This window comes from Peromyscus maniculatus, chromosome 4 (assembly GCF_049852395.1).
Source record: "Peromyscus maniculatus bairdii isolate BWxNUB_F1_BW_parent chromosome 4, HU_Pman_BW_mat_3.1, whole genome shotgun sequence".
In the NCBI taxonomy this organism is placed as follows: domain Eukaryota; kingdom Metazoa; phylum Chordata; class Mammalia; order Rodentia; family Cricetidae; genus Peromyscus; species Peromyscus maniculatus.
Genome location: NC_134855.1, coordinates 121,637,728 through 121,659,333, shown reverse-complemented (window position 1 = coordinate 121,659,333; position 21,606 = coordinate 121,637,728). Strand labels below are relative to the sequence as shown.

The 21,606-nt window shown below is 42.2% G+C and overlaps 1 protein-coding gene across 1 annotated transcript in view; it reads right to left on the bottom strand.

Annotated features, from left to right (window-relative positions):
* The window catches only part of Pcsk2 (proprotein convertase subtilisin/kexin type 2), a 246,580-nt gene extending 239,742 nt beyond the window's left edge, over nt 1–6,838 (bottom strand). Inside the window, exon 1 of the mRNA XM_006983689.4 lies at nt 6,325–6,838. Within this exon, the coding sequence (XP_006983751.1) occupies nt 6,325–6,498 (174 nt within the window). The 5' untranslated portion in view covers nt 6,499–6,838. The remainder of the gene's footprint in view (nt 1–6,324) is intronic.
* Between the last annotated feature and the right edge of the window lie 14,768 nt (nt 6,839–21,606).

Genomic DNA, 21,606 nt, shown 5'->3' with positions numbered 1-21,606 from the left:
ACACATAGTTCATTAGCTTTTTGCAACCCTAATATTTTTAATTTTTTAAATTTAGAATATTATAAATGTACACAGTGAAATATGATCATATCTACCTTCCACTTGCCCCCTTACAACTCTCTGAATGTCCTCTGCAAGTCTCCTCTCATTATCATGCCTTTTTTTTGTTTATGTGTAATGACTCACTAAATCCAGTTAGTACTGTTCATATGTGCATGTGTGTGGGGCCATCCATTAGAAACCTACCAGAGGTTGCATCTTCAAAAAAGAGTGATTCTCTTAGTCCCAGCAACTATCCACTACAACAGTTCTTTAATAAGGAACAGAGGTCTGGAGATCATCTGCCTCATCTGTGATGAAATTTGGGCTGGCTTGATCTTTTATAGGTCTTATACAAGTAATCACAACCATTGTGAGTTCGTGATTGTGACAGCATTTCAGAGCACTGCTTCCCATTATTTGGCTTTTACATTCTTCCTACCTCCTCTTCCATGATATTCTTTGAGCCTTGGTGAGGGTAGGGTTAAAGTAGATGTCCCATTTAGGGTTGATCACTTAGTCTCTTATTCTCAGCACTCTGACCAGTCATGAATAAATGCTGAATAAAAGAGTGTGCAAAACACAACATATTGTGAGACATTTTACTCTAGTTATTCATCAGACAAAGCTTCAATGAAAACTGGAAGGTGGTATGACCACACCCTATCAGAATGGCTAAGAGCAAAGAGGTGTGAAATATCAAATATGAGTGAGAGTGTGGAGTATCTGGAGCCCTCAGGAATTGCTGGTGGACATGTACAATGTTATAATTGCTTTGAGAGACCTTGTGGCTGCTTGTCTGTAGTAGGCAGAATTCTGAGAGGTACCCCAAGATTTCTGTTTCCCACTGTTGATGTCCTTTATAATCTCCTCCCTCAAGTAAGGCAATGTGGGGTGGGACTGTAAATTGGATGGATTTCACTTCTGAAATTAGATTACAAAAGTTGGAGGTAAAAATCAAACATATTCAGGCTACCAAATCATTTTTTTTTTCAGAAAAAAAAATGAGAAGAGGAATTATCTTGGTGGTCCTGACCCAATCAGGTTGATTGACCTAAGAAAGGGACAGGGCCTTTACAGAAGGGAGATATTTGAATGGTTACAGAATGTAAAGGCCTGCGGAAGGAGGCTAGCTGTGAGTCAGTGAAGGTGGCCTCTAGGAGCCGAGCCTTGCTCTAAACAGTGGCCAATGAGGAAATGAAGATCCCCAGTCTATCTCCATGAAGAACAAAATGCTTCTGAAAATCCATATGCACCTGGAAGCTGTTTATTCATTATCATGCTTCTAGATGAGGACACTGCTGGCTGACGTTTTGATTTTATCTTTTTAGGACTTTATAGCAAAGTACTCGACTGAGACCTACCAGATTCAATGCAGTTCTATGGGATGTATATTGTAGTGATTTGTCACCTAGTGTTCTCTCTGGTGCTGTGATAAACATCATGACCAAAAGCAACTCAGGGAAGGAAATGGTTAATTTTGCCTACAATTTCAGGTCACAGCTCATCATTGAAGGAAGTTGAGGAAGGAGCTCAAGCGGGAACTGGAGTAACACTCATTGAGAAACACTGCTCCTGTGCTCATACTCAGCAAGGTTTCTGATACAACTTAGTAACACCTTGGGGGTTGGCACCTTCCACCAGGGGCTGGGTCTTCCCACATCAATCAACAGTCAAGACAATTCCCCACAGACTTGGCCATAGGTCTATTCAATTTAAGCAGTTCCCTCATTTGAGACTTATTCTTCCCAGGTAACTCTTAGTTGTGTCAAGTTGGCAGTAAGTCACCAGGACACATAGCAATAAAAAAAATACTACTTCCTAACCTCAAATGTATGCACGACTCATGGAATCCATTCTAGTAATTTCCAACAGAAAGACACATGCATGCCTAGCCAAAAACACGCGCTGTTGCCTACTAGCATCTACTGGGAGCTGGTATCAGCATCTCTGGTGTTTACCTAAGTCCCAAATACTTGATCCCTTATATAAAATTGTATATGATTTGCATGTGGTCAGCATGCATGCTTCTGCAAATACTATAAATAATTTCTACTTACTTGTAGCACCTAATGCAGTGTCAATGCTATGTAAATACTAAACAAATTGTTTTGGGAAACATAATAAGGTAAGAAACATCTGTTCAGTACAGATGTACCTTTGGTTTTAAAACATTTCCACCCATCTCTGGTTGAATGCAGACATGAAGCCACTTGGATATGGGGTGCCAGCTGAACTTGGTGTCCCCCAAAGCAGTGTTTATATTTGCCTAACCTCAGAGGCACCCAGTGAAGCAAGAGCGGGCCTTGGAGTCTCTGATGGTAACTCTTTCTTGACTTCAGTGCTCTTGACACAAGTGTGCTCATTTTGTGAAAATATCAAAATAAGTTAAATTATATGTCCATAAGTTAATTATATGTCTCATAAGTTAAATTATATGTCCATAAAATACAATCATCCAAAATTTATTTTTATGACCTACCAGCACAATTATTAGTAGATTACTTTTAGAATTAAAAAATATTCATACACATATGAAAATGGTCGTACAGTGTTACCTAGGCAAGCGCCCCAGCATTAGTCCTCCATGGGTAAAAACCCAAACATGTTACAATAAAACAAAAGTACCTAACAGTGTTTAAAATGTTAACTCTTTTTTTTATGGTTTTTCAAGACAGGGTTTCTCTGTGTAGCTTTGCGCCTTTCCTGGAACATGCTTTGTAGATCAGTCTAGCCTCGAACTCACAGAGATCTGCCTGACTCTGCCTCCCAAGTGCTGGGATTAAAGGCATGCGCCACCCCTGCCCAGCTAAAATGTTAACTCTTATAAAAACTTGACCCTTTCCTTATTTTGCCCAATATTCCCCACCCCTCAAAATTGGCTGAAACTGTTTGGTATGGGATGTTATTACTTTGATAAGTAATTTTTACTTTCCATATCAGAAGAATAAAAAAAAAAACTACCCAGTGTTCTGAGAAGTGGAGGTGTTGTTTGAAGTCATTTTCATCACTACCTAAATTTTTAGACATAGCATCTCAGATGGATATGTTTTGGGGTGAAGACCAGGTCAAAATAAAACAGAAAGAAATTAGACATGTACTTTACTCCATTTACTGGAGGAAATGTAAGTAGTTACTAATGGTCTTCTAGTGATGAAATCATTAAATCATGATCAAAACCTTTCCCAGATTTTTTTAATGCTCAGCACAGCATGTGGCATCAGGGGTAGGAAAGGGCAGGTTATTTAAGCTTTTATCTTCTGAAGAAACATACAGATGTGCTCAGCAGTCAATGGCACATGTTTACATATCAACAGCAAACAAATGGTAACTAGAGTAAAGGTAAAAAGGGAAGAAAATGGAAGGGAAAATTTTCATGTTTACAAAATGGTACCTCCAAAGCAAAGTTCTTGACAGTCAGGGCTTCCTGAAGGCTGCTTCTAGTCAAATGAGTTTGGATTTATATTTAGGTTATTCCCTTTGTCAACATTAGGCAGTTACTTAGTACCTTAGAGCTTTGAATTTCATCTGAGAACTAGGGTTGATGCTATTTCTATTTCTTTTGCAAGGTTAGGATGAGATAACCCATAACACAGAAGGCTACCCCCATCTGCATTGCTTCCCCTTCCTATGTATGAATAACCAACTACTGAGGATCTTTCATCCTTAACGTTGAGCAGGAAAAAGTTAGGAGGCTGCTAGAGCTTAGAACAATCACAGAAAAGGATGTCTTGGGGTTCCAAATGCAAAACAAATGACAAAAGTTGGGACAAGCACAGAGCAGTGCAATGAGACCAAAGAGCACAGTATCTGGGATGCAGAGTAAATAAACCAGGCTAATAAGTTCTCTAAGGGTTGTGGAGCACATCAGTGTGCTGGTTAAGGTGAGGAAGCCAGGCCTACAGATGATGTCAGCTCTGAATACTTAACTGCCCAGTGGAAAAACAAACCTGCCTCACTTTCACTTATTTACATGAGTGACTGAGGATGGAACAGAGGGTACCAGCTGTCCCTGCCTTGTGGACATTTGGGAGAGGAAAAGCTCTTTATGGTTGTAGCATTTGGTGAGATTTAGGTCTAGGTCTTGACGGATCAGCAGCACATGGATCCAAAGGAGGGAAAGAGGGCTCCTTGGGAGCAGACACTACACCATGAAGCTTCTTCAGGCAGAGGAACCTTGCCATACACTGATTAGTTCCTGAATATCCATCAGGGCACAAGTCACAGGATTTGGTTAGGAGGTACTGTCGGAGAGGATAAGGAAATAGAACGAAAGAGACAGTAAAATGAAAGCCTGCTCTTCACAGATGCAAATTTACATTGCAACAAACAAACAAACAAAATCAGTGGACTCCTCTCCAAGAAGTAATGGGGAGAAAGTATGTCTATACTTTGCCTAGCGTCAATTTCACCATCATGACTGTCAAGTTCTCCTTGAACTTATGTATGTTAGCAGACTGGAGGGAGAGCTCAGAGTTAAGGGTGCATACAGTTCCCAGAACCCACATGAAACAGTTCACAACCTTCTGTAACTCCAGCTCCAGGGGGATCTGATGCCTCTGTCCTCTGCTAGGCTGCACACACACAATTGATAATAAAAGAAATCTTTTTTTTTCCAAAAGGGAAAGTATGCAAGTACGATGACATATGAAAGTTCTCACTGTCAGCTTATCAGCTAACCATAATCGATCATATCCAATGGCGCTAGGACCCTGGCTCTTGCTAATTATTTTTGGGGGAGGGGAGTGAGGTCGGGAGGGTCCCAGGGTTGGATGTCTTTGGAAACAGCCTCCGTGGGCCCCAGTTAGGGAGGCCAGCCGACTGCTCCATCAGCAGGAGTCTGGTCTACCCTGCTTCACCTACAACACTTCTTTGGAGCAACTAGTTCTCTGTGTGTGAGACCCGCCCGCGCGCCACCCGCCACTCGCAGACCCGCGCCTCCTCCAGGACCTCTGTCAAACTCGCTGCCAAACCCAGCTGTGGTGGAAACGCGCTGCTGCGCAGGTAAGTGGAGGCGGGAGAGCCCTGCGCTCCTGAAGGAGTCTTCGTGGTGGCCGGGAGCCCAGTGAGAGGCATACGAAGTCCAGACAGAAGAGACCCAGCCTGTGCTGCCTGCCCTTCCAAGAAGAGAGCCTACCGCTCTCTCACAACGATTTCCTTGTGAGACTAGAAGGGAGGGGATGGGGCCTAAAACCCCACTGACGTCCTCCTGGTCCACGGGTACCAAGCTACGTCCTTTGACCTTCCAATCCCCTCCCTCTCGCTTCTCCTCAAATCCCCACTCTCCCCCAGCAGTGCCAGGTCCCCTAAGGACACTCCAGACCTCGGACACAGATATTTTGCAGGAAGAACAAGTGGGTCATGCATGGCCCCCGCAAGCGCATTCTTCTCCTCTGTTCCCCCTAGGACAAGTATCCTAACTTCTCCAGAGGTGGCCAGCGGCACCCGAAGACCGAAACCCTATCCAAGTGCCCGAACAGTTCATCTCGGACAACTTCTTGGAATGGGGATCCCCGTGCTCTCCCGGGAAAACCATGCTGGCTGCCCACATATCAGGAGAGGACACCTCGACTTCTCCGTGGGGAATCTCCCTCAGAATCCATCTCTTTTGGCGGCGAGGTGTCCTACAGCAGGGAATTAAGAACTCTCTAAACAGGAGTGCGCTTTGAGGGTGGGAGGTCGTGGGCAGGGGCCAGAGCGTAGAAGTTCCGCACGGGTTTTGGACAGAGAACCCCATCCATGTTTCCAAGTCAGAAAGCTCTTGTCCGCTGAAAAAAGCAGGGACCAAAGTCGTTGGGAGGGAAGTCCTCTAGGCGTGGGTCGGAAAACTGGGGTCACTTGCAACGCTCAATCTTTGAGCCATGTCGGTGGGAAACTATTCTTCCTCCAGGGCGTGGGGGCGGGGAGAGTTCCCTGGCAAAGCAGTCGACGTCAAGCCCAGCTGCTCTGGACTCCATCCCTCTGTCCCCAGGCAGCCTGGAAAACTTGGTACCTCGGACAGCAGCCCGGGCGCACAGAATCCTTTGCAAGGTGCGGTCCTATTTCCCACCCCCCACCAAGTCAAACACCAACAAATTATTTCGCTGACCTTTCTAATACAGATGAAGGACATTTTAATTACATAACCCACGAAAGATCACCGGAGGCAATGTCGTGTTTGAGAGCCGATGGCAGAATAGCTGCATAGCATGAAAAAAGACAGAAAACTTGCAAATCTGCAACGAGATTGCGCAAGGCTGTCCCTCCTCTGGAAACAACATGTGAAATGCATGGGAGAAATCTTACCTTTCGGACTCCAAAGCCGTGTTCTGCTGCAACTTGGCGAGCCTCTTCCTCTCCGTCTTTATGCAACTCCACAAGAAAATGATTCGTGAAGACGGGTCTCTCAGCAGACGCAAAAACCATGACACAGAAGAGGAGCCCAGCCGCTTTCCACTGGGATCCACAACCGCCCTCCATCCTTCTTTGGGAGTGAAAAGTGGGGCTGCGAGGCACGCAGGCGGGTGGAGCAGGGGACGAGGAGGGAAGATGCAAATAAAAAATAGGTAATGTAGTTTTTGTTTCTGTTTTTCTTTTAAAAAATCTTTTTATAGCAAACGAGGCAAAAGAGAAGCTTGGCAAACAGCAAATCTGTGCGCTGTCCACCAGCAGCTGGCTGCCGGGCAAGCCGTGGAGTCGCGCAGCCTGGCTGGCTGGCAGGGGTGCGAATGTGCGGAGCTATGTGTACCCGAGAGAAAGAGCTAGTGTATGTCTGTGCTTGATGCTAAATCTGCATTTTCAGCTCCTCCTCGGATCCAATTCCACAGGGCTGGAGGCGAGCGCCAGCCCGAGTGACGCGCGCCCGCCAGCGGCCAATGGAGGCTAGAGGAACAGCGGGCTCCGCCCCGGGCCGCCCCGGGCCCGCCCCCGCCCGCCCCAGCCCTCCCTCGCCCAGCTGGCTGCCTGGGTCCCCGGGGGTGCCGCTTGCCCGCGCCCCCGCCAGCCCAGAGCGCCTTTGCTCCGCCTGGCCGCCGCGCGCCTAGGAAAATCCCCCCGCTACCACCCGCCGGCGGCGCCCGGTGATGTCATTGTTTGTGGAAATCTGCACAGCTCCGGGAAGGGAATTACGGTGCGTGCGGCTGTCAGAAGCCCCGAGGGGAGCGGGGCCCCGGCCGCTCCCTGTTGCTCTTCCTTACTAGTCTTCAGCTGCAAAACAACTCTCCTCTCTTTTCTCTTCTCTCTTCCCGTCTCCTCTCTTACCTCTTCTCACTTCTTTCTTCCCTCCTTTCCCCTCCCACCTTTCTCCCAATAACAAAGCGAATTTGATCCTTCCCGCCCCCGCCACTTTGGGCAAATCCTAAGCTGGAAAGAGCATCTTTCCAGGGGTGACTCATGGGGGCGGGAAGGAGCTTTTCTCCAGGTTCTTTTCCCCATGCTCCAAGCAGGCCAGAAACTAAACATCTGGCAGTCCAGCGGGAGTCCGGGCTGCCCCCTCCCCCAACACACACACCTGTGATGGCTAATAGAAGAGACTCTTCTGGAGTCAGCGATGCACCTGCATCCCAAGACTGCTGAGAGGGGGAAAGGCATGGTCCTCATGTTGGGAGACAGAGTTTTAGACCCTGACTTGTAGCTACATCAGGACCAAGAGTGAGGGTTTAACGAGGTGTAGTCACCCATTCCAGGAGCTGGGTCAGAATTCCTGCTATGTGTCTTTGCCTGAAGGATAATAATTCAGGCTGAGTAGGCAGGGAGACAGCTATGTTGTCCAGGTCCTGTAAACTGCTGAGATCTGAATTCCCCTTCTTGCTCGAGTAGGAGGAAGTAGACCAGTTCTGCTGTAAGGAAACGAAGATCATTGCTCTAAGTAGCTTAAATATTTAGTTGTTATGGAGTATATTTACATTGTTTACGTTTCAACGCTGGAGTTCAAAATCCTGCCATAAATTGGATAATCAGGAAGATGCATTTTCTTAGGAACGAGAGAGAAAAGGGAGGGAGGAGGGAGGAAGGAGAGTGGGGGGGGACTGAGTTTGTAACATTGCCACAACATATCGTATCCAACCACACCCACTCCACCCCCCCCTTTTTAGCACAAAATCACAGTCTAGACAAGAAACACAAGATTGATAGATAATGAACACATGCTTAGCACACAAGGCACACTGTCTTCACTGACATAGCTGTTCCCCAACATTGCCAGATAAGTGTAAGCAGGCATTAAAAGATGGTTTTCATCAAACTGCAGTCTTCAGCATACCACATTATTAATTTTGTTGAATTCGTTTAAGAAAACCAAGTGAGACATCAAGAGGGTTGCAGAGAGGAATCCAGAAGGGAAACAAGGGTTTTGGAACATTTTTAATGAAATGACAGATCAACCTGGGAGCCTCAGTCTGGAGTTGCACACACCAGCTCATTTCTGCCAAGAATGTTTTCTTTTACCATTACACTGTGCCACATGACCCACTGGACAAGGTTTCCTTACCCAGAGGCTGCCAACTCTTCCTCTCCTCTTGTCTTCCTTACAGTTCATCCATATTTTGAACCAAAGTCCTGATTTAGTGTGAAGCAATAACCACATGATTCCTCCTGTTCTGTATCATTTGAGAAAGATGGCATCCAATGTGAAAATTACATTAGATAAATTCACCATTGGGGGAGAACGTTTTGAAAGCAGCAACTGAGATACAAATCTAAGCCTTTAGAAAACAATCTGAAGAGCATCAAATAAGTCAATTAGAAGATTATAGGTGCTGGGAAAAAGTAGTGCTAATGTAGCTAAATCTTTCTGAAATTACCATGATTTAGATTATGTATTAATTTATCTGGAACCACTGAGCTAGGCTTCATTTCCTAAATAAACCCCAAAGATGAAATGCCAGTGTGTGCTCAATCTACTACCATGGTTAGTGCCCCCTGGAACTCTTAGTGAAATCTGATTCCCTTGGTGGTGCTGGCAGGGGGTGGTAGGGCTGTTGAAATGTGGTTGGATCATGAGGAATCTGCCCTCATGAGTGGTTTGATCCATTTATAGATTAATGAGCTATTGAATAACAGTGGAAGTACCATAAAGGTAAACTTTTCTTGGGTAGCTTTTATTATCTTGTCATGTGACACCCTCCATCATGTTGTGATGAAGCAAGAAGCACTTTCCAGATATCAATGTCATACTTTTGGATTTCTTGACATCGTAAACTAGAAGCTCAAGGAATCTCTCTAAGAAACCACAGTTTCAGGTAGTTTGTTATAGCAACAGCAAGGCTAAGGTGCAAGTCTACATTTTAAATAATTAAAGCTTTATAAACCAGATGCAGTCTGAGTAAAACTTGCATAACTGATAGAAGTCTGTTGGCTTTGTGTAATTTTTTTTTTATGTATTTGAGTGTCTTGCCTGCATGTTTGTATGCATATCTTGTGTTTGCTGCCTGTTGAGGTCAGGAAGAGGGCATTAGACCCCTTGAAATTGGAGTTATAGACAGTTGTGAGCCACCATGTGGGTGCTGGGAATGGAGCCCAGGTCCTCTGCAAGAGCCATTAGTTCTCTTAGCTGCTGAGCTAGCTCTCCAACCTCCTGAAGTCTGCAGTGGTTTATGTAGTGTATAATTTATCACAATATTGTCAGCACAGCAGAATGAAAACAGAATTTTTGTGATGCAAATGCTAAATTTTTAATGCATTATGGTACCGTAAGCCAGTGGAGGAAATGCACTGAAATATTTGATTGGTATTTGAAATGTAAATACACATTCAAGTGTGCATAAATTGCTCTTCGAGAGAAGTATTATTGCCCAAACTCTTTTCTAATATCAACAGATTTAGACAGAGAAAGCCGACAGGAGAGAGAGAGAGAGAGGGGTGGGGTGGGCAGCAGCAAAGTGACCCAGAAACCATGGTAAGGTCTACTGTGGTTGTCAATGGAGGCCACTTGGACCAAACCACTGAATCTTTCTAAGCCAGTATCTCTCTATCTGCAGAAACTGAGTTCAAGCGTCTTCTAGATCCCAAACTGTGCTTTCAGAGATGCTAAAGCCCATAGTGTGGTGTAAAGCATCACCAGCTCCAGGGGTGTTGAGGATAGACATGCTTATTTCATGCGTTGCAATGGCTAAGAGGTCACTTTCCACAAACCTCCCCCAACCTTCCTCACATGTGCCTGAGTTTGTGGACTTGAGAAAATAGCTAACAAGTGTTGACAGTTAGAATCAGATATGAAAGCCATCAAGCTCTCTGAGTTTTTTTCCATTTATTTTCTCTTGTAGCTGAAGCAACAACAGGGCTAATATGTGCCATCAGTCCCCACCTTCTCATTGAGGATATCTTACAAAGAGCAGAATATTCCCATTTCATAACTCTCCTCCCCTCTCCCCCACTGCACACACATGCCATGCCCAGACACATACATATACATGGCTACAAGAACAAAAACTACCTGAGACAAGACTGGAATTTTTTCATCCACATGTATTCAGATTCTTCTAGGGGGAAGACTTTGGATCCACAGACTATCAGGTCAAGGAAAACCTTGCTGCTGTGCTGGGGATGGGGAAGAGGGCAAACCAGAGTCATCCTGACGAAGGACTGCTGGACCTGTGCATATTGTTTGGACCACTGGCAAAGATATCCAGTTTTGCTGTTGATTTCTTTCACACAGGCTGGGATGTAAACATGTATGTACAACTTAAGGTGATGATTTAAATATAGCTATGATTGAGTCTAGACAGATGGTGCATGTCATCGATCTCAGCATTTGGGATCAGAAGCAGGACAACTGTGAGTCTGAAGGCTAATCTGGGTTACAAAATACCTATCTCAAAAAAAAAAATACACAATCTTATTTAAACCAATTTGTGTTACCATTTTTTTTTTATGGTATCCATCTTGACACTTCAAACGCAGCACTGACACTTTCACTTGGCAGCACAGATTTTCTATTATCATTCTGTGCTGCGGTGTCTTGCTGGTAGGTTCTTCCAGCCTTCTCTGCCCTTCCTGTTTTCAACAGACCTATCCACACTCAAGATTCCTCAAATGTTATTTCCTCTCTATGATTCTGCCACATTCCTATCTCAACACTGAGTCCCCTAACCCAGTTATTCCATAAATTTCAAGGCCATGCCACATTTTCTGGTGGTGTGAATCCTTTTCACTTGCTGTGATGTAAGATTCAGGTGCTGGACACATTTAAATCACATCCTCAGGTTACACTTACTCCTTCACAGTTATTGGGACTTGGTTGCTCTTATCCCAAATTCCTATATCTTTTACCAATTTAATGCTTTTTTTTCCCCTAAAGGATCTGTTTTTTTTTCTTCCCAGAAGTGGAGAATCTTCAGGTAACTTTTGTTTTGTAAATCATCTTAACTTAATACCGTGGGGAGAATTCCTGGAGATTTGTCAAGTGTTTTACTGTTATGAAAGCAGCCAGTCTAGACAGTGTTAGGTGGTGTTCACTTTGCAACTTCCAGCAAATTGTCAGATTTATTCATACTAATCAACTCTTCATAAACAAAAATTATTTCTTGCTTTCTTATTTTCCAGGATGTTGAAAATTTGTTTCTTCTGCTAATTTAGCTTCTATTATTTTGATAGGATTTGAAGTAGCTAAACAATGAAGACCAAGGGTCCTTTTAATCTTCTTTGGCAAATTAGAAACACATTGCTATTCACTGTCTTTAGATTCCTCCCCAGGTCTAGAGGACTACAAAATAATGTTTGCTCACTCAGAAAAATTAATTAGTTATTTCTTAGGGCTCATTGGAACATTGCTATTGTCTGTAGAAAGTGATTATCTATTCATGAATTCTCCACCTGTGTTTGTTTCCTTTTTTGATCTTTAAAGAAATATAGGAAGTCTTCCACAATCCACATTTTTGAAGGGTTATGGAAATTGTCTTTAAGAGGTAGTCTTTGCTTGTGAGTCTCAAAGTATCTATAACAGATAAATAATTCACAGCGAAGTTGCTTGTTAGAAAATTTAAACTGGGATAATAAAAGAAAATTTTAGATAAAAATAAAAACTCCAACATAGTTTTCTTTAAGATCAACTCTAACATAATACTCTTGACTTTGGCATGAATATTTTAAATGCTCATACCCTGTCCAGAATCAATATGTATGATCAGTCGGAACACACAATTGACACCTAATGTCATTTAACATGTTGAAAGAACACTTTCAACCTTCTGGCTGTATGCTCAGGCATACCATTTTTATTCTTTTGAAAATATTGTATCCTGTCATGATTTGAAGGAACACGGCACAGTCTATTTTAGAGGAAACAATATCTATTCCATCTTAGGATACTGAAGAGAATGAAGCAAAATCACATCTTTACAAACAGGTATTTCTAGAACTAACCATCTGACACAATCTATAATAACTTTGTACGTTTCTCTTCTCTTTCATAGTTATATTTGGGGGAGGAGGTACATAGCTCAGTGGTAGAGCAATTGCCTACTCTGCATAAGGTCCTAGGTTCACTGCAAGAAAAACAAACATTTGTACTCAGAGTGTAGTTTCTCCTATCCAACTTCTTATCAAGCCTAAACCTGCTTAGTTTCCAAGATTGGACAAAATAAGGCATGTTCAAGGTGGTATGGACATGGAGAAAATATACTTCATTTCTAACAGCACACCCCAACACACATGCATTTTTTTTTTTTTGCTGGAAATTACACATATGAGTGGTTTCCTTGTGGAGAAGTTCTATGTGGATAACAATGATAATCAAAATAGTCACAACCCCCCCAAAATTGATTATTTCCTGTAAAAATTCAGGGATGAGGTTCTTTTGGTGGAGGCAAAGGTTTGTCTGTGCTTGCAGTCAGCTAGTTAGTGGCTCTTGATCCCCCAAGTCCATGAAACAGGTCTGAGTTGCCCTGCTACATCACTGATACTTAGCCCCCAATTTGTGTGGTTTACATTCCTCACCTGGATCTTAAGGTCACTTAAGTTTGTGACTTCTAGTCTGAACAATCTATAAAGTCTTACTTCATTCTGCCCCAGAGATATTTTTATAATGTGTTTAACCAAACATATTCAAATGACATACATGTACATAAAGGCACATTCTCTAAATTATTAGAAAGGATATAAACACTTAAACTCAGACTTCCAGAACACAAACTTTCAAAGAAAGGCACATTGTCCATATCTGATAACACAAAGTAGTCAGGTTGGTAGTGTCTTCTTGGTTGGTAAAAATGTTTGCAACTGTCTAGCATTTTGCTGAAAGGCCATCCACAGTGGAATTTTGGAGATAAAATCAGGAGGTATGAGCAGAGTGAGATATTCATGCAGAGTAAAAATCTGTCTGCATCCAAGAGATATTAGAGTGCCAGAGAGGGAAGAACCTGAGGTTAGATGTGAAGGCTTGCTTGACCTTAGCAATGTATTGTTTTAGTTGTTAGACAGAAGTAAGTCACCTCAACTCGTGTTAATTGGGGCAAAGATTACTTACTTAGACTAGCTGTGCCTAAGACCATGTTTAGAGCTAATAGTCACCTCTATACATATCTCATACCTCTCAAGGTACACCGACTACAGGAGCATGAATCATAGATGTGTAGTAGAACTACACTGACTGGGTCAATCTTAGCTGGATCAAGAGAGTTCTTTGTATTTTTAGAGTCTTTCACTTTCTTTTTAGTATAATCTTAGAGGAAACAGCTTCTTTTGTCCAATAACTTTTACACAGTTTTGTGTTTGGCAGCTCATTGGCTTGACTTATAGCATGTAGTCAACTTTTCCCTAACTACAGGATCCAAGGATTAGAATCAGTTATTTAGACAAGCCTACATTTGGTGCCTTTTCTTGGAGTAGTTTCCTGACTCCAGCCTATACTGAACCACAAACAGTGAAACCATAAAATGTTTGCTTATACCAAGGAACATAAGGGGATTTTCAGTGAGGAGAATCAAAGATATTAGGACAACAGAAGCCATGGGTGTCATTACATCTGTTCTCCAGACATAGGTAAAGCTTTGGTGTAAGAGATGATTTATGGTACAGAACTACACTAAAAGGTGGTAACTAAAATCAAGCTCAAGCTGTAGAAATGGTCTAGTCTTCCACCTCCCACATCCTCTGCTTGCTGGCCAGAGGGAGCAGCATTTGATATAGTGGTTCTTTGTGGATGTTAAGAAGGGTCATTCTATCCTGTGGACTCAACAGCCACTGTAGCGCCTAGTCAGCAGCATGCCACTAACTTGCCTTGGTGATGGGAGGTTTGCTAAGTTGGTTAGAGTATTAGCCATACAAAAATCCAGGTTTAATTTTCATGATAGGAAGCCATTATTCATTTACTCCATGACAGTATATGAATTCCAGAATTCAAATGATGATAAAAATAACTGCTAGAATGTGTCTTCACATTTTTTTTCCACTGGCAAAGAAAGGAGGAAGGACTCCTGTTCCAAGTTCCACATGAGATGGCAAAGTCATCTTGGTTCTTGCCACTGCCCACAGTACTTTCTGTATAATTACATTGTCTCTTCAAGGTGCCCTTATTATTTTTCCTCTCATTTTCCAGGGAGACATGTACAAGGAGGAGCTGGCAACTTTCCTCAGCAAGAACAGATGAATAAATAAGGAGCATGAGCGTGCGTCTTTTAGCCGAGGTGATTTGTCAAAAGCCATAGCACTGTGGCAGTTCTCTGATTTTAAGGATCATGCTCAACCTCAATCAAGGATATTTTTAAAAGCCAAATCATAGAATGGATTGAAGAAGAGATTTTGGTAGAATGTGAAGTGACCTGTTTACATATGGGGCTCAATATATTGGTCTGAAGGCATTTTATTTTTGCCAAATCATTAAATAATGCAGAAATTATATTGTTTAATTTGTGGTGTGAGTGGTATTGAGTGAGTGATTCCACAGAAAATAATTGTCTTTGATGCTAGAAAGAGGGCACCATGTCTGAGCAAGAGACTGGAGAGTCAACTACTTGCTAGATGTACAAGCTAGTGAAGATTGGACCAATTGGATTCTATAGTACAATCCAAGTTTACACTCTTTCAATGATTTTTTGATATGTATTATTATGCAGACCCCAACAATATTATGTATGTGTAGGTATTTCTGGGTTCTTATTCCATTTTGTGCTATGCCTGGAGATTGACTGTTACGGACCACATAAATTATACTCCTTTTCCTATGGCTTCCCATTGAATTCAGACAACAGGAGGAACCATTTCAAAATTAGAGACCGGGGAAGAGTGATTCAGGGTTCTCTTATTCCACATTTGCTCCTTAGTGGCTCATCACATGTTTCTTTACCAAATGTTACAGGATTTTTGTCTAGGATTCTTCAGATCTTACTAACCACTATCTTATTTCTTTAAGCCTGTAAGGACGATGGAACCAGTGTATTGCTAGTCTCCGGGGATTTGCAATGCTTCAGTGGATTTTTTTTTTTGATCCCCTCAATGCTTTTGTCAGTGACTTTATCTACATACATCATTTCTAACTTGCTGGCAGCCGGGCTAGGAAATTTCCTGTAAAATGTAAAATATGCTATACATGTTGAGGATGTAAAATACATATACATTAAATCTATTATGTTTTAAAAAACAGATCTTATTATGAATATAGTTACAACTTTCCAGCCCTTCTAGAGATTGGCTAGAAGACTGCAGTTATCAATATAAACATAATAGGGAAAAATAACACAACATGGGAGAATAAATATAGGAGATATATTTATACAATCTTATTAAGAGGCACAGGGAAACAGGATAGTCAGAATTTTTAGGACATTTCCAGAATCAAACAACTAGAAATCAAATTGAGTTAATCCCAGTACTCGGTAGGCAGAGCCAGGCGGATCTCTGTGAGTTCCAGGCCAGCCTGGTCTACCAAGTGAGTTCCAGGAAAGGCACAAAGCTACACAGAGAAACCCTGTCTCAAAAAAACCAAAAAAAGAAAAAAAAGAAAAAAGGAAAAAAAGAAATCAAATTGAGCAAATTCAGATAATCAGGGCGGGGGGAGGGGGGTAGACATGATTACCAGAAAAATAAAAACAAAACAAAACAAAAGCCCCAAATGAAACCAAACAAACTGGAAACACCACCACTACAAGCCAGGCAGAGAGGGCTTAAGGAGGTGGTTAAGCTTCTTCGGGAGAGCATTCTCAGCGCAGTGGGCTCTGTCCATGGTGCTGACTATCCACAGCCTGGGCTTTGAGCCCTCTGCAGAGCAGGAGCTCAGCCTTAGTGACTGATTCAGCCTTTAGACTGGTCTGGAAATTCCTTTATATTAAGGGCAGTTTCCAGGGAAGCCAACTGTGCAAGGCTGAAGATGATGGGGAGGCATCCATTTGTCTTTCAGCTCTCACATGCTTGTCAATGATTGATAGCAGCATCAGTGCCATTGGCAATTGAGCTGAGCACATTACCATGCTAAAGCAATCTGCTTCGGAGATAGGCACAAATGTGAGAACCCAGAGAAGCAGTGTCAAAGCAAGAGGTCAGGGCAAATTAACCCTTATGTCCACAAGATGGAACAACAGTCTAAATATCTGAATAAATATGTGTTAGTAGAATTGAGGTTTCTTTTTCCCATTTCTTCAATTACATTATCCTGGACCAAAGAGGGCTATTGCTCATTTCAAAAATGAAGAAAATTGTTATAAAAGATAGAATGAAAACAAGTTGGTTGGTACAATAAATTGTATTTGGAGAGTTTTGGAAGAAATAACAACTTAATCTAAGGCTTTCCTTTGTTCTATCATCATTCTTTATATCAACAACAACCAAGAGCAACACATAGCCCTTTTCTTCAAAATTATCTTCAATCTGTTCATCCTTAATAGAAACAAAACATGATTTCTAGAAAATATCAAATACATAATCATTGAGAAATCTTAACCCTCTGGAAGTTTTGTAGTGCATTGCAACTCTGGTATGAAAGATCTAAAATTTAAAATGTAGGCTCTAATACAATGAGATCCTTGTGGTGACTTGGAAGGCTTCTCATTGAATTTGGGTGAACTCATGTGAAGATAGGGACAGGAACCTATAATGGATTACAGTAATGTGGGGAATATTATTATTATGAGACCATTGCCTTGCTAGGTTGGTTTGTGATCAAGTTCTTAAAAGGCCACACACCACACACACACACACACACACACACACACCCCTAACCCCCGAGTATGAACTTAGACTCATGTGCCCAACAACATCACTGGGAAATGCAAGCACTTGAAAGTCGCCTCGTGTTCCATTTCTTGCTTTTCATTTTGTGACTTTGAAAAGTCCCTGGGTGTGGTGACAAAACATTAAAGGATCCAGGACACGAATCTCAGCTTGTCAAATGGTGTTGCACAAGGGCTTGGTGGTACTCATTTCCTGCTAAACTAATATAATATCTTTCTCCTAAGGCTGTCTTAGCTTTTAAGTGTGTGTGTGTGTGTGCGTGTGTGTGCGTGTGTGTGTGTGTGTGTGTATGTGTGTATGAGAGATAGAGAAAGAGATAGATAGATAGATAGATAGATAGATAGATAGATAGATAGATGGATAGATAGAGTCTTTTCAGTGTCTGCAACCTGAATTTAATTGTCCCAATCTTCATTTGGATGGACTTATGGACTGGGGGATCCTAACATTTCTCATTATATCTGAAAATATTGGCTATTGCTCACCCATAACCTCCTTTCCTGCTGGGCTACTGTACCAATTAGAAATGAAGTGAATACTTCTACTATTATATTACATAATGGACCCTGATAACAATATCATAAATTCACATAATCTTCCTCAAAATGACAGAAAAATAAATACTTACTAAACACAGAATGGTACTGTGTAAATACCAACTGTGAAGCTCAAATAAACACTAATGGTAGAAAATATTGAACCCTGGTGAAAAACTCATCCCCTGTCTACACTGTATGTTCATCTTAATAGAGGAGAAATGAATGGAACAGAGGGAACAATGGGTAAGATGGTGGATTAGAAGCTGATTGTGTGATTCAGTGAAGGAGAGACATTAAAGATAAGCAAAAAGGATTCTCTCCAAAGAGAGGAGCTCCAGAAATCCACACCAGTAGTGGTAGAGTACCTGAATTGTAGAGAAAATGATGGAAAAACACAGCAAGGAAACCAAACCACACACAGCTCTAGCCATGAGGTTCCCCAACATAGAGATAGAAAAGAAGACTGTGTCTCGAAAAGTCAAGCCTGGAAGCCCTAGTGAAGGAAACTGAAGTCCTAGCCTTAGGAAAAGCCCACATCCCTCAGGAACCTCAAAACCCATTGCAGGTTTTAGTGAGGTGGGAACTACTCTAACAGGTGAGCTGGCAGTATGACACTCTATATGATGTGGAGGGCAGGAGTCAGGTGCCATTTTGAGAGAAAATCTCTTGTTTAAAACAGAGCTACTTTGAAGTCAGATAATGGGGAAAGACCAACCAGAAGAAAGGAACTTTTTTTTTTTTTTTTTTTTCCGAGACAGGGTTTCTCTGTGTAGCTTTGCGCCTTTCCTGGAACTCACTTGGTAGCCCAGGCTGGCCTTGAACTCACAGAGATCTGCCTGGCTCTGCCTCCCGAGTGCTGGGATTAAAGGCGTGCACCACCACTGCCCGGCGAAAGGCACCTTTTGTAGCAAGAATTGTTAGAAGGTCTTATTAATTAAAATAAACCCAGTATCAGTTATTGGGGTGAATGATGGAAGATCAGAGAAGCATAACTAGCCAGAGCTAACCTCACCTTGCCAATTCCTCAGATGATCCCGTCTCCTCAGACTGGAAGCCTCTGAGTCCTCATCCAGAATGTATCTCAGCTGAACTGCTGCTCAAAAGCCTAAAAGCTTAACAAGGCTCTAGTTCCTGGTCCTCATGCTTTATATACCTTTCTGCTTCCTGCCATCACTTCCTGTGATTAAAGGCATGTGTCACCATGCCTGGCTATTTCCAGTGTGACATTGAGTCCACAGAGATCCAAATGGATCTCTGCCTTCGGAATGTTAGGATTAAAGGTGTGTGTACCACCATTTTCTAGCCTCTATATCTAGTGGCTGTTCTGTTCTCTGACCCCAGGTAAGTTTATTAGGTAATATATTGGGGACCACAATATCGCCATAATCTTTCACTTAATTTGACGAAGCTCCAGGGTGGGAGGCAGCCCTGTGAGGCGGTGTGCAAAGCCAAAAGGCTAGACTTTGACAAACAAGACATGCAGGCACCAGGATCCTCTGCTCAGGCTATGAAGTGCAGAGGGAGAATGGATAGGCTGGAGCAGCAGCATAGCCTCACCTCGGTAGGTGGATCAACTTCTGGATCCAGCCACCTGCCAGACGTCACTGTGGAGACTGAGGACTGAAACTCCAGAGGCCTATAGGACAACTACAGTTTCATGCCCCTAGCACCCTGATTAATCACTAGTAGGTCTTGAAAGTATGAAGGTGTTTCCTCTGCCTCTGCAGACCTCAGTGTTGTAGCTGCCTTCTCCCAACATATTTGGGAGATCCTCTCTCACCCCTCTGCTACCTAGAACATTAGCCACACGAGAGAGTACTGGAGTCTTGGGTGGGTGTGCAAACTTGCTTAGCCCACAGAATGTGAAGCCAAGGTCCCTAGGAACCAGTGAGGTCCCTAGAATTCAGAGAAGGGAAACTCCCAAAATGAAGACAAAATGAAGAGCTATACATATTGGTGTAGCAGGTGGGAGGCAGAGGCAGGTGGAAATTGAGTTTGAGCCAGCATACTCTACAGAGCTAGTTCCAGGACAGCAAGGACTACACGGAGAAACCATGTTTCAAAAAGCCAAAAAGCAACTCCAAAAAGACAATCTGGAAGACATCAGATATTTGTCCAGTACAGGTTCAACACAGGAATAAAACACAAGAAAGACAAGGGCCCACACATTCCACTGAACATCCTCACTCTGCCTATAATCAGCAATGTACCATTTTCAAGGACATAGAAAGTCTTGTTTTTCTTTTTTCCTCTGTTGTGTATTCTCTTTCCTTTTTAATTACATGACTACTACTTTTAGCAGCACTCTTACTTTATTGTATTTAAGTCAGGTAAAAAGTGTGTGTGGTGGTACTTTCTTGGAATCCCAGTGGCAAGCAGCTAAAGACAAACAGATCCCTGGGGCTCACTAGCCAACTAAGCTAGTCTGGTAGTGAGCCCCATGTCCCAGTGAGAGAACCTGTCTAGAAAACAGGATAGAGAGCTGCTGAGGAATGACATCCAGGTTGACTTGCGGCCACATGCACCCACATACATGTTCACACCCACTCAGACTAGCATAGTTGGCTATTGAGCCCCAGGAATCTGTCTCTACCTCCTTTGTACTGGGATTGCAAGAAGAGCTGGAACAATAATTGTAAGTTCTCACAGTAAATAACTGCTAACCAACATTTCTGTATTAGGCAAAGCTATCTTTTAAAATTGATATAGAAATAACACTATTTCAAAGCAATCACAAATTAATGTGGTTCAGGACAAACAAGATAGAACTGTGGAAAATATTTAGAGAGACACTATATTCCAAAGCAGAAGAAGGAATTAATCACAAGGACACAGAAAATAATGAGTTTCATGAGAAAAGATGTAGATGAATTTCTAAATGGTCTTATTAAATAAAAAAAACATGAAGCCAGATATAAAGGTGAGAGCTTGGGAGAAATTAGAGAAACAGAGAAAGACACAGCTAACATTACCTCACCAACTCAGCAGTTTCCAAATTCGAGTTACTTCCTGTCTACCTTCGCCTTTATGCCTTGCTGTTCTGCCATCTGATTGTCTCTCTCCCTGTTCAGCTACATCACTTCCTCTTCCTGCCCAGCTCTGTCACTTCCTGTCTGTCTGTACAGACCTCCATACCTGTGTGGTTAATTAGTGTTGGAATTTAAGGTGTGTGCCACCATACCTGGCTCTGTTTCCAGTGTGGCCTTGAACTCACAGAGATCCAGATAGACCCCTGTCTTCCAAGTGATAGGATTAAGGGTGTGTGCTACCATTGCCTAACTTCTTTGTTTACTTAAAATGGCTTGCTTTTTCCTCTGATCTCCAGGAAAGCTTTATTTATTAAAGCACAAATAAAATATCACCACAAAAATGGATGAACAAGAAACAGTAATGAAAAGAGGCATCACATCTAACATAGTAAATTGCAAAAACCCTGATACTAATAGAGGAGAAAGAAAAAGAACAAAAAATAATCAATTCTACCAGAAAACAACCAACAAAAATGCACAGTTCTAGTACACATATCTCAATTACAACATGAAATGCAAATGGCCTCAACTTATAAGTAAAAAGACTCAGGTTGGATGACTGTATTAGAAAAAAAAAAACCTAGATCTAATTATTATAAAACACATCTCATTGGTAAAGATAGCCACAAACTTATAGTCAAAGAATGGAAGACTATCTATTGAGTACATGGAAATTGATAAAGTACATTCCAAGATAAACCTACTTAGAAGAAAACAAGAAGGTCACTACATGTCAGCTAAGGGAATAGTTCACCAAGATAATGTAACAGTAGTATGCTTGAGATGTTGGGACTCTAAATTTCATAAAGCAAACAATAATGTGTGTAAGATAGTCTGATGTCCTGATACAATAGTCACTG